We start from the raw sequence: 12,748 nt of genomic DNA on the forward strand, positions 1-12,748 counted from the left end.
TTGAAGAACTCTTTTCAGTGTTTCCTATAAGGCAGATCTAGTGGTAATGAATTCTATTAGCTTTTGTTTGTATGGGAAAGTCTTTATCTCTCCTCTTTTCTGAAGGACAGCTTTGACAGATACAGTATTCTTTGTTGGAGGTTTTTTTTTTTTCTTTCAGCACTTTGAATATATCATCCTTCTTTCTCCTGTCCTGCAGGGTTTCTTCTAAGAAATTCGCTGACAGCCTTATGGGGCTTTCCTAGTATGTGAAGATTTTTTTTTCCCTTGTTGTTTTTAAATTCTCTCTGTCTTTGATTTTATGAGTTTATTATTATGTGTCTTGGAGAAGTTCTTTGGGGGTTGAATCTTTTTGGGGACCTATGAGTTTCATGAACTTAGATGTCCAAATCTTTCCATAGATTTGGGGAGTTGTCAGCTATTATTTCTTTGAATAAGCTTGCTGCCTCTATCTCCCTCTCTTCTTCTTCTTCAATTTTAATAATATGTAGATTGTTTCATTTAATGGTTTCCCATAATTCACATAGTCTTTCTTCACTCTTTTTTGTTCTTTTTTCTTTGTTCCTCTCTGACTGGATAATTTCAAATGATGATCTTTGCCTTTGCAGATCTTTCTTATGTTTGTACAAGACTGCTTTTAATGCTCTCTATAGCATTTTTCATTTCGTTCATTGTATTCTTCAGTTCCAGGCAACAAAAGCAAAAATAAACAAGTGGGACCACGTCAAACTATAACGCTTTCTCCCAATCTTGCAGAGCTGGGCCAATTTTCTGCATGTACTCACTAGCCATCTGCAAAGGCTCACACTTGCAGCCCTTGGGGATGCACACTGGGAGCTGACCACAGGATGGGGGCATGTGTGGGTGAGATACACAGAGTGTTGGAGGTGCCCATTAGCCTGTTATGGGGATGCACAGGTGAAGCGTCCCTAGTGGCATCATGGACGGGCTTCCTGATGGACTCTGCCAAGCATTTAGTAGAATCCGTGTCCCTTGGATGACCTCTGAGAGCCTGTGCTGCTGTTCTCCCAGCTCCTCTCTGCCCTTAGTTGTGCAGAACACCTCAGTATTCTGGATGGGGTAAGAAAGAAATGGGCCTCTTTGGCAGCATCTCACACAGCTGGGGAAACTGGGTGCTCACTCTCATGCTCTCATTACCCCCATGGGAGAAATCATGAGCCCAGAAGGTCTCTCTTGGCACTGAGGAGTGCTGCCTTGAGGAAAGAGTGATACAGGTAAAGTGAAACTGTTCCTCTTACCCTCTTCAATGTGTCCATCTCAGATTTTTCTTTTTACTTGAATAGTGTGCTGAAACTTCCTTGCTGAACTCCTAGACTTCCCCAAAGGCATCTTGTCTATGGGTTATTGTCAAAATCAGTGTTATTTAGGGGGATAATGTTAGAAAACTCTTATTCCATTGTTTTGCTGACATCATTCTCATCAAGCCTGAATTCAGTGTCTCAAGAAATACATAAATATAGTCAAATTCAATGGTTAAAGTTCTAATTAGTCCATAGCACTGCACTACTCAGTAAAACCCCCACACCAAATTTTTGCTGGTTCATGACTAGCATTGTGCTAAGTAGTGCAAGTATCACACTCATGGTATTGCTATAGGAAATAAAATGTTATAGTATAGAAAATTGTAACCTTTCTTTTTTAGAATTGTCTAACTGCCTTAACAAGTAAAACAAGTGATTTAGGTTCAACTATGTGTGCGTGGTTGAGGGCAAAGAAAGGATATTAAGCTTTGGAATTACTTACTAAGAAATCTTTAAAAAGGATAACTGACACCCTTACCTACAATGAATTTAAGAGAAGCATCCCTCATAGCAATACAGAAGAGTAGATCAACTTTCCAAGGCTGCTTTAGACATATATATCATATCTGTGTGTGTGTTTACACATGCATCTGGTCATCAAAATAAACTTTAGCATAATAATGTTACTGAGATCATATAACTAATATAAATAAGTGTGTCTACATGCTTGCAGTTAACTCTGTGTGTATGACAAGATTTAAAGTGATTTATAATTCTTTTATCAAGTGATCTCCTAGTCTTTGTCATTCTAGCACTGAACACCAGATTAGTCACTTAATAAAGGCACAACTGTTTATTGAACTTATTGGAATTTTAGTTCCCCCCAAATTCTAGAGCAATATTATTAACAAATGATGAACATAACATAATTTACACACGGGCAAACGTACACAGCAGTGTGTATTTTAACAGTTGTAGAGTTCTGTTTTAACAAATGTTTATTTTTAATTATTTATAAATAAAGTGTAAACACTTTTTTTCTTTCCATAATAATTTTATCTGTAGCACCAGGTCTATTGCTCCAATTTTGAAAATTTTTCATTTTACTTTGCATTCCAGTAATCTAGTTAGGACCTTGATTTCAGCTTCTTTTCCATAAATATCTTTGTAGATCAATTCTTTTCACATCACAGATAATTAGCAATTGTATATTAGTGAATATAATCTATAGATATATTAATTTTTGATATATTAATTTTATATATATATAAAATTATATAATATATGACACTATGACCATAGAATATTTCCCTAGTATGTTCTAGTTAGTTATTTGCATGCCTGTCTTCCCCACAAGACTGAGCTAGCCGAGAAAGGGGCTATAGTGGATTAATCTTTGCATCACTAAGGCTTAGCACAATGTCACGTTTGTAATATGCCCTTGATGTGTTTTTTTGTCACTCTGTAAAGGGAAGTACTAACAACTTCAGTTTGAAAATCCATATTGCCTGTAGTTTATGCCAAAATAAGGTACAATTACTAAATAAAAGTCACTTTTTCACAAAGCATTTGGTAATGACTCTGTTTCCAGCTACCTTTTACTCCACTTTGAACACATGCTGCTGTAGATTAGATAGATAGATAAGTAGAGAGATAGAGAGAGAAAGAGAGATAGATAGATAGATAGATAGATAGATAGATAGATAGATATGGATATCAAAGACGAATATACTAACATTTCTGAGGTTGGAACAAGAATGCTTCTTGTCTTGGTTTTTGGTTCACTTTTCTATAAATCCAGCAAGTTAGGATTATTATTTCAAATACTTCCTATTTGAATCATTATATATGAATCCCTATTTATTTTATAAACTTTTCTAAAATAAAAATTTTTTGTAGTTACTTTGGAAAATCTAGAAAATCATAACAAATAAAAAATAAATGTGAATGTAAAAAATAAATGTAAATGTCTTTTAGTACTTTTTTCAGTCTTCCAGGTAGGCATATAATATGTTCTCAGATTTTCACTGTGGAGTCACGTTATTTTAAATATAGTTTATTTTCTATAGCTAACATAATCTTGTTCTTGCACCTCTACCCCTACTAAGGAGAGAGGTTTGGGGGAAATTAACACCTGCCAATTAAGTTATTTCATTTCCTTCAGCTTTTAAAAATCTCTATTTTAAAACGATGATTATTGGGTAAATTATGATTTTCTTAGAGTTTTTCTCCTCATCCCACTCTTTCCATCAACCACGAGGTATCTGGGTGTAGCAGAAAGCTTTTGGCATGCCAAGGAGAAGGAAACAATGCCTCCTATTTGCATGTGTGCCCTTCTTTTGATGCCTACCAAGGTAGGGAACCATTAATTTCGAGTGGGAGATTCAGTAAAGAAAGGCCAAGTTACTAAATCTGAAAGATTTAAATAAGCAGAGAATGGAGTAGAGATGTGAATTCGAGGTAAAGAAAAAAGATACAAAGAGTTGAGGATGACTTTGTATTGTGGTCTAGTAGAGAACTAGAATTTAGGAAATGGCAGTGGTCAGCCTGAAGGATATACTGTAGTAGGAAGCTGTGCACAAACAGTGGGGGTTCATGGTGATCTAAGATACATATGAAAAGCAGAGAAAACAGGGTACCAGAGTCTTCATATTTTTCCGTTTAATTTTAATATGATCACCATTCCTTCTTACTTTCTATTATTACTGTCTGAGAGGAGCAGATATGGCAAAATCTTGTCATTATAAAAAGGAGGGAGGAGCTTATTGTTCTATTTCAGTTCTGCTCTCCTGAATCTGTGTAGCACATACAACTTTTTCCTACACCCGATCTATCTGCTCCTACTACTCAAGATCCTTGTTCCCTCATTTCCAACTCACCTATTATGCTGAGTTGCTAGGGAAGTAAACCTACAGAAATAGAAATACTGGGAGTGAGGTAAGGCCAACCTCAACAATATTTTGAACTAGACAAACTATAGTGCAGCTGTTCACCTGGGAGTGATTTCCAAGACAGATGAAGAGAATTCAAGTGACATATTAGTCTACCTCATGAGTGCAGTGACAGATTTAAGGTTTAAATTGTTATTTAAATTGATCTAATCCTCTGGGAAATACTTTAAACTTGATAGGCTATCAATGCTCTCGAAGTCCCTGAAATTTTAGGTCAAATAGATATTATCAAACATAATAAGAAAATAAGCCTAATATTTGCAAATCTTTGCTACAAGGACACTTTATTTGTTCCTGGATCTAAATAAAGCAATTCGTAAAAATAAGTTATTTCACGGTACATCTCGATTCATATGTTCAAGCAAACAAAATGATAAACCCTTTTAGAATAAAATACAAAAAACCTCTTACTATCTGTGGTATACCAAAAGATTTAAGCTAAATTCTCTAAAATAAAAATGTGATACTTCTCTTGGACTGTTTAAAAAATAAATGACATTATCAAAACTTGCAAATCTTAAAAAGCTATATTTTAATAATCTTCTAGAACCTGTATTAAGGTTGGTTGTGCTGTTTTCTGAATTTTGAATACATCAAAGACATCTCTTTCAATAACAATTTTAAATTTTAGAGTAATTTATGTATTGCCGCTTTGGGAAGACATGATAACTGTCTTTAAATAGTTAAAAGGCTATCGTTTGAGACAGCCAGGTAATCAGCTCTCTTTCATTGGAAACATTTAAAGGAGAAGCTATGTAAAAACTCTGGGTACTATAAGCAGAACACTTAGGCAAGTGATTGAACTTGTTGAAATTTATATTTTATTCTATTTTATGCACTCAATTAAGGAATGCATTGCATTTTTTAGCGATAAAGTAATATTACTATTTGTGTTTCTGGACATTGAGCAGAAGAGCTAGAGATGGCTCAGTTAGGCATTTAAAAAATGTTTTAAGAAGTGTAAAAAAAAGAAAATTTAATGTAGCTTTATATAGGAAAAATAGTGCCTTCTAGGTTTAGTTCTACTTATACTATCTTCCATTACTCAAATACCCTTCCCTGTCATTCTTCACAACGACCAACATGTTACAGTTAAGCTGAGAAACTGCTATCCTTAGAGATAGATATTGCTTATCCAAGTTATATGGCTTAAATAATTCCTTTCCACTACAAGTGGATTACATGTGACCAGGGAGGACCAGCACATTAAAATAGAGCTATGCTTATATGATTCAATGTCCAAGAATTACTTGGAAGAATTAATAGTTTACTCTGAAGGAATGATGGTGAGTAGATTATATCATTATGTGGTTCTCTGTCTTTGAAAATGTATACTCACTGCAAACTAATGAAAATAAAGCTCCATACTATTATGTCAGAAACTTATTATTCTTTTAAGAACTATTTTAATGCCAATAACTCACATCTCTTCAACAGCTAAAGTGAAGTATAATAATAATATAAAGTATAAATGTGAAGAAGAAAGAGGAGGAGAAGGAGAAGAAGGAGGAGGGAGGAGACAAAAGAAGAGAGGGAAAAAAAGAAGGAGGAGGAGGGGAGGGGGAGGGAGGAGGAGGGGGAGGAGGAAGACAAAGGGGAGGAGAACGAGGAGGAGGAGGAAGAAGAGGAAGAGGAAGTGGAGAATTGTTCCCATACTCTCTTCTCATTTAATTCTTCATTCTCCGTGGCCTTGATCTTCCTATTCATTTTAGTATGTTCAGTGTGTTTTGTCAGCACTATGCTGCAGATGTCTATGCTTACATGGTAAAATGAACAGGAAAAATCTGTTTTCTTTGTATTTTTCCTTGCTGACATTCCAAGCATAAGCAAAAATGTACGTAGGCAAATGAGCCAAATGATTATGGGTAATTAGCTGGTGGAATATATGAAAGCAAATTGTTTGCTATATATAAGCAGTTTTTTCTTTCTTTTTTTACAAAATTATATTATCATTAAAGCATATCTGGAGCCAGCCAATTAGGATACTTACTGAAATTTAGCCAATTAGAAGTCAACTCTGAGCATTTCTGCAAAACTTTTCTAGAACGTTCAAATGGTTTTGTGGTTTTGAAAATGATGTAATTTCATCATGATGTTCATCTATTGATATTAAAAGAATGTAATAACTTAATGTCTTATAAATGATAGCCTTTAGATTAGACCTTTATCACAGTATTTGGTATCATTTTTTACTCTACAATGAAGTAATTGATCTCGTTGTTATTGTGTGTCAATTTCAAGATACATAATTTGCTTGAATCTCATTTATCACACTTTATAATTACCATGGATGATGACTACAGCTTTAATGTAGTTCTGTTTTGATTAGTGTAGTGTCATTGCCAAGTTTCCTTATCTATAGTAGATAGAAGAATTGTGTCTCTACGCCTGTCAAGTCACACTTTACATGAAAGCTAAACTCACTTCAAAGGGCCTATTAAAAACAAGTTTCATTAAGTCACACTTGCTTAAATAAAATATGCTTTATTTTGAAAAATTACATATACAATAATAAGAATCCTTAACTGGGTTGTTTAAGGAGCTGACACATTTAGGTCAGAATTTCACTAGTTTACAAACACAAAGTTAGGAAAAACGAACTAAGTGTATATCACTTATCCTTATCTATAATCTCCAGAGCAGAGAAACACCTGTACTGAGATTTGGAGTTCTGTATTTTGTTCCCAGAGCCTTATTGGAGGCATCACGAAAGAGTGGCATTTCCACAGTCAGATCTAGATTGTATTCCTAGTTCTGCCACTCACTACCATTTTTTCTTAGAAAACTTACTCATTTTCTGATTCTCAATTCCTCATCTATATGATGGACATAATGGCATCAAGTTCTTAGAGTTACTGTGAGGTGATAATATGCATGAAAGCACGTAACATATTGTCGGACCTAATAGAGATTCAGTATCTATTAAGTCTCTTCCCTCCTCTACAATTGTATCAAGCTATTTCTTTGCCATTATTTATGATCCATTAGTATTTTGTGTCTTTATTTTATATTGAAGCTATTTAAATTTTCACAAAATTTCTACTAATTAGGATGAACTAGGAGTAGATTATTTGACTAGGGAAGAAATAGCCCCCTTTTTATTTTTATTCTGTTGATATGCATGGTATACATACACATACTGCACATTGTAACATTCTCATCATCTCAGGAGGCAGATTACATTATTGGGAGATAAGATGGTAGACATTGCTATTTATCTACTTAATACCCTTTTCCTCTTCTTCTTCACTGACAAACATTTATTCATTTGGAGAGGCTCCAATATGCTCAACTAAAAATATTTGGTTTTCCTAACCTTCTTATTTTGGAACTTTTGTAATATTCTTGTCTTATCCTATACATTCAGTCTTCTCCAAATCATGGCCATTCTGCTTCAGTTATCTGGAACTTTTTTTCTTTAAATGTGCTTTCTGTACCTAGTCATGCCTTTCTTTGAATCACTAAAATCCTTTTCTTTTAATCTGCCTGAACCAACTTTATCTCTTGATATGTATTTCCCAAATGTTCAAGGACATTTCTCAACAAAGGGAAATGTTACATGTCAATCATTGTAACAGATCTATTTTTAAATTTTACATGGTCATGAATGAATTGATGGAAAACTACATTTTGAAATGAATATGTTTTCTCTTAGCTTTCATAAAACTGTGATTCATGGTTACGAATGGTATAGCTTTTTTTCTATAGGCATCTTGGCTTAGCATCTAATATTTTCTCACATGCATGATTATAGTTTCCTTGTGGAGATATATCACTAATTACTTTTAAAGTATAGAAGCATTTCTAATCACTGTTTTGATGATATCACCCTTTCTTTAGAATTGTTTAATGACCGTCTGTTAATAAAAATAAACTGGATATTTTTCAATACTCCTGAACTAATTGTCCTTCATATTTAAAACTAAAACCTCCATTTCCTGGATACTTATTGAGTTCTTGGCACCTTATTTAATGTATTTGATCCTCACATAATTCCAGGGAAAATTGCTATTATTATCCTTGTTTTAAAGCTGAAGATACAGAGGTTTGCACAATTTAGGAAACATGCCTTGTAAATAACAGAGACTGAATACAAGTGCTTGTCCTTGTAACTCTAAAGATAATCATTCCTCTACTTTTTGCTAAAATTTTTGTGTATATATGATCAGAAAGTTGAAGCCTCACATGATTGGGTAAACACTAGGACTCTCCAAAACAATTCAAAGTTATCAGAAACTTTCCATGGGTAGCCTCACCAAAGAACTCTGTAGGTAACACAATAAAAAACAAAAGAGTTTACATTTCTTTTTTTAAGTCCACTTTCACTACGGAAAGAGGTATTACATCATTTGTAAGTTGGGATGGATCAGGTAGGGAAGAAGTGGACTCCTTTTCTAGCTGCTGGAGGTCTATTTTATGTAGGAAGTAATAAGACTCCATTTCCAAAAAGGTCACAAGGTACTTTCTCAGTCAACGGAACTGAAAGGTACAGCTCCTACAAACTTGTCATAGACTATCTCTCCTCTGCTATAGAGATCCTTCTTATATTAAGTATTTAATTTCTATATTTAACTACTTATAGTAATCACTGATAAAACACTGGCTTGGTGAAAGTTCTCCAACTTCTGCTTGTTTCATTAAAGATCATAATAGATTCAGTAACTTTGATAATTTGGTATATAATTTTTTATAGGATACTATTATCTTAGCATAATTATTCTGTACTTGGTGTTCTATCTAAGATATCCTATGCTTTCTTATAACACACACTATTAGGTGTGTCTTATAACACATACCTGCTGATTTGTATACACAGTTAAACACAGCTCTGTGTCCAAATGTGTAAACTAATTCTTTAACTACTGAACATGATAAAAGTAATAGGACCTAAAATGTGTTTCTATAATTTATTTAGCAAGTAGAGTGAACATATTATAAAATTTGGAGAGATTATTTTATTAAAACTAGGATATTTCTGAGTAAAAAGTATTTGGATAAATCCACTGCATTTCTGTTTATCACTTTATTTATTCAATGAAGAATTTATAGTCTAAGTTTTCAAATGTAACTTCTTGCTTAATGTTTATCAAGAATGATATTTTGCAGTAATGGGATTTACTCAAACTATATTTTTAAGACATTAGATTAATGACATCTATAAAAATCATACTGTCTTAGTTTGCTCCTGCCGCCATCACAAAATACTCTTCTCAGGGTTCTGGAGGGTAGGAAGTTCAAGATCAAGGTGTTGGCTGATTCACTTCCTTGTGAGAACTCTCTTCCTGGCTTGCAGATGGTCACCTTCTCACTGTGTTCTCACATGGGCTTTCTTTGGTGTGGGCTTTTCTCTCTCTCTCTTTTCCTCTTCTTATAACACCATTAATCCTTTCATAAGGGCCTCATTTCATGACCTAATCTAGTCCCAATTATCTCCCAAAGTCTCCATCTTTAGGTATCATCACAATGGAGGTTAGGCCTTCAACATAAGAATTTTGGGGAGATGCAAACACTTGTTCCATAACATATACAGTCAAATAGTTAATAAATTACATTTAACATACTATATCTTGTAGTAACTGCTTTTCTTCTAGCTACTTTTGGCCCAGTTTTTCTTACATTAGTTAAAAATTCATTTATTTTACTTTTCAAAAATTTACTTTCTAAAAACATGAATCTTCAAACAAGCATAAGAAATATAAATAACATGATTCATTAAAATAAAAGTGACATTATATTAAAAGTATACAATTTGTACAAATTATAGCTACATGTGCAATGTATGGCTATATACTATATTGTAAAAGCAGCTATTAGGAAGTAAATAACTTCTCTGTTCTTTAATCCATAAGAAAATAGAATTTAGCTGTTCTACCAGAAAGTGCCTAAAACAGGAGAAAGTTGTTTGGAATGGAATAAGTAAACAGGTGGCTAAGCAATGCATTTTGACTGAGCATAGTGGATTCACACCGAGGCTAACAACGCCTTTTATTGATCATCTTCCACCATCTGTTCTGAAGATTTATTCATACAAAGAAGAAAGCAGGTGAGAAGAAAGAATGCAAATAAGTGGCAATACTTAAATTCTGAATCATGCTGTGATTTTGCAAAGTGGATCAATGCTACTGTTGCTTTTCAAACCATTACAATGTTTGAACCAGGAAAGCTGATGGTTAACTTCCATTGTTGGTACATTTGCTGATATGGACGGGAAGGTGCTTCCAAAAATGTCAGACTCTTAAAGTTAAAAGGTTGGTGGAAACATTCCTAATATAATTTAACTTTGGTATAGGGCTAACATTTTCAGTCTGGTAAAAAGAAAAGAATTATCTACATGGACAGGGGCATCTCAGTTAATAGGAGTGAACAGGCAAAGTGATACTATAAATAGAAGAGAAAAATTATGAAAGCTTTCAAGGTTAAAAACAGAGTTGCCACATTAACAGGTACTTATCGAGCAGAGCCCTTGATAGGTAGTAATCAGTGAAAGGTGAAAATGTAGTAGGTCAAGGTAAGACTAAATTTGGAAGACAAAAGGAAAAGAGACTTAGTGAAATCAAAGAAAAATAGAGCACCTATGTGTAAGGAATTAAAGAAAAGGACTGAAGATGGGGGGATGTGGAAATTGAGATGAGTAAAGAGATAACTTACTTATGCAGAACTAGGAGCAGGAATAGCAAGGGATTTCAAGAGGTGCCAAATAGATAGAAGTCCAAAAAGAAAAAAAGATGATCATTATTAGGATAAGAGGCACTGACTCTAGAGTGACAGTTTAAAAGAGAGATGTTGACATTGAATTCTGGAATGGTGGACTGTGGACCTCAGTCAACTCGTTTTCCCAATAAAGCAGTGAAAATATGGGGGAAATCAACCATTTCAGAATTCTGGCAATTAGTCAAAGCCACAGAACTAACTGAAAACTCTATCTAAGAGAAACTACAGAACCTCAGTAAGATAGTGGGGTCTTGTGATATTTCATACTGGGGCCATTCCCATCCCACGTCCCTCCCCAGCTCATTGGCACAGTAACCAAAAGCCAGCAGCATTGCAGATGATGAAGAGATCTAACCACATTTACAGGTCTGTGAAAAGCCCTACCCACAGAGCATAGTCAATATTTTTCCAAACTTGCATCTCCCTGAGAAATCTGTAATCTCAAAGAGTGCTGGCTATTTATTTGACTCACTTCAGCTGTGCTAGGAGAAGCCTACTCCAAGAGCATTACTACCAAAAAATAGCATACTGCTGGCAACATCTCCACTGCCTAAGGCTGAGACCTGGCCAAGACCCAGGCTCCAACTCCCTCCAGCAAGCTTGAAACAGCCTGGCACAGCATATCTACCTTAAGAAGCCAGCTCATCAGTGATGACAAGCCAGGAGCAATAGCCAGTGATGGTCTGTCCCCCTGAAACTCCAGGCGTGCCATGGCAGAGCCCAGTGGAGCAATTCTTACAGCCTGAGACCCTGGAGAATGCCCACCCCAGCAGGGAGGAAATCCTCTTCTGGGGACAGCCAACCATCTTGGGAGCATTACAGATCATTGCTGGCTTGCTTCATGTCAGCTGTGGAGGTATCCTGATTACTGCCCCAAACTTGGTGGAGTTTCCCACAACTTTCTGGTACCCACTGACCAGAGGAGTGCTGTTGTTCATTGCAGGAGTAGCCACTCTGATCACCATGGCAAATAGTACAATTCCTGGGATGAAGGTCAGCACAGGGCTGAGCCTGATCAGCTCCCTCTGTGCTGGCCTTGGGGTATGCACCTTTGTGGTGGAGCTGGCTGCCAACAGCAGGTATGCCTAGTTGCCTGAAAGAGTCTCTCGGTGCTACTGCTGCTTTTCTCTGTCCTGGAGCTAGGCATCACTTCCTTGTCCACCTTCCTAGGCTTCCATGCCACCTTCTGCTATACTCGGCTGTACCTGAACCCAGCTGAGAATGTGCCCATGGCTATAGCAGCCCCTCCGGAAAGTCCACCACAGTAGGTACAACAGCCCCCAGTGATTGCCTGAGCCCAAAGCACCTGCTGTTCCTGGGAGCTGAGCTCAACATGGCCTCCAAGGACTGTTCTCAAGCATCTGGTCTTTCCAAGCTCTGCTGTCTCCCTCATCCCATCTCTGGGGGATTGGGCCTCCATTTGTCACATGCAGCTCCATAGATCACTACCCCCTTACACGCACACATACACACACACACACCAGCATGGAGACAGGGGCCTGCTTTGGGTGTCTGGGAAACATCCTTCAATTTTGCTTCTTTACTCTCAATAAAAAGTAGACATTTGGTTGGAGTAAAAAAAAAATTGATTTCAGTTTGTGCAAACCAATGCCTGTCAAGGAATTTAAAAGGCATCCCAGAGAAGTAGACTACCATAGGGGAATTTGAAAAGCCCCAACACATTCCTGTGTTTGTAAAAGGCTACATGCATGTTCAAAGCTATGTGTATGCCCTGGAAATATCTTGGAAAAGAGAGGGCACCAGTCACTAACCTCTGGCTGATGTTAGAGGTCCTGAGCAAGCAAGAGGTAAAAACAAAGACTG

General features: G+C 35.9%; 1 protein-coding gene across 1 annotated transcript; it reads left to right on the forward strand.

The window, feature by feature from the left end:
- Positions 1-11,602: 11,602 nt before the first annotated feature.
- LOC147916676 (membrane-spanning 4-domains subfamily A member 8-like) lies at positions 11,603-12,013 on the forward strand. The gene has a single exon (XM_087434082.1). The coding sequence runs from the start codon at positions 11,603-11,605 to the stop codon at positions 12,011-12,013; it is 411 nt and encodes a 136-aa protein (XP_087290208.1).
- The last annotated feature ends 735 nt before the right edge of the window (positions 12,014-12,748 follow it).

Source organism: Ceratotherium simum, chromosome 7 (genome assembly GCF_057802395.1).
Source record: "Ceratotherium simum simum isolate JZ-2026a chromosome 7, ASM5780239v1, whole genome shotgun sequence".
NCBI lineage: Eukaryota > Metazoa > Chordata > Mammalia > Perissodactyla > Rhinocerotidae > Ceratotherium > Ceratotherium simum.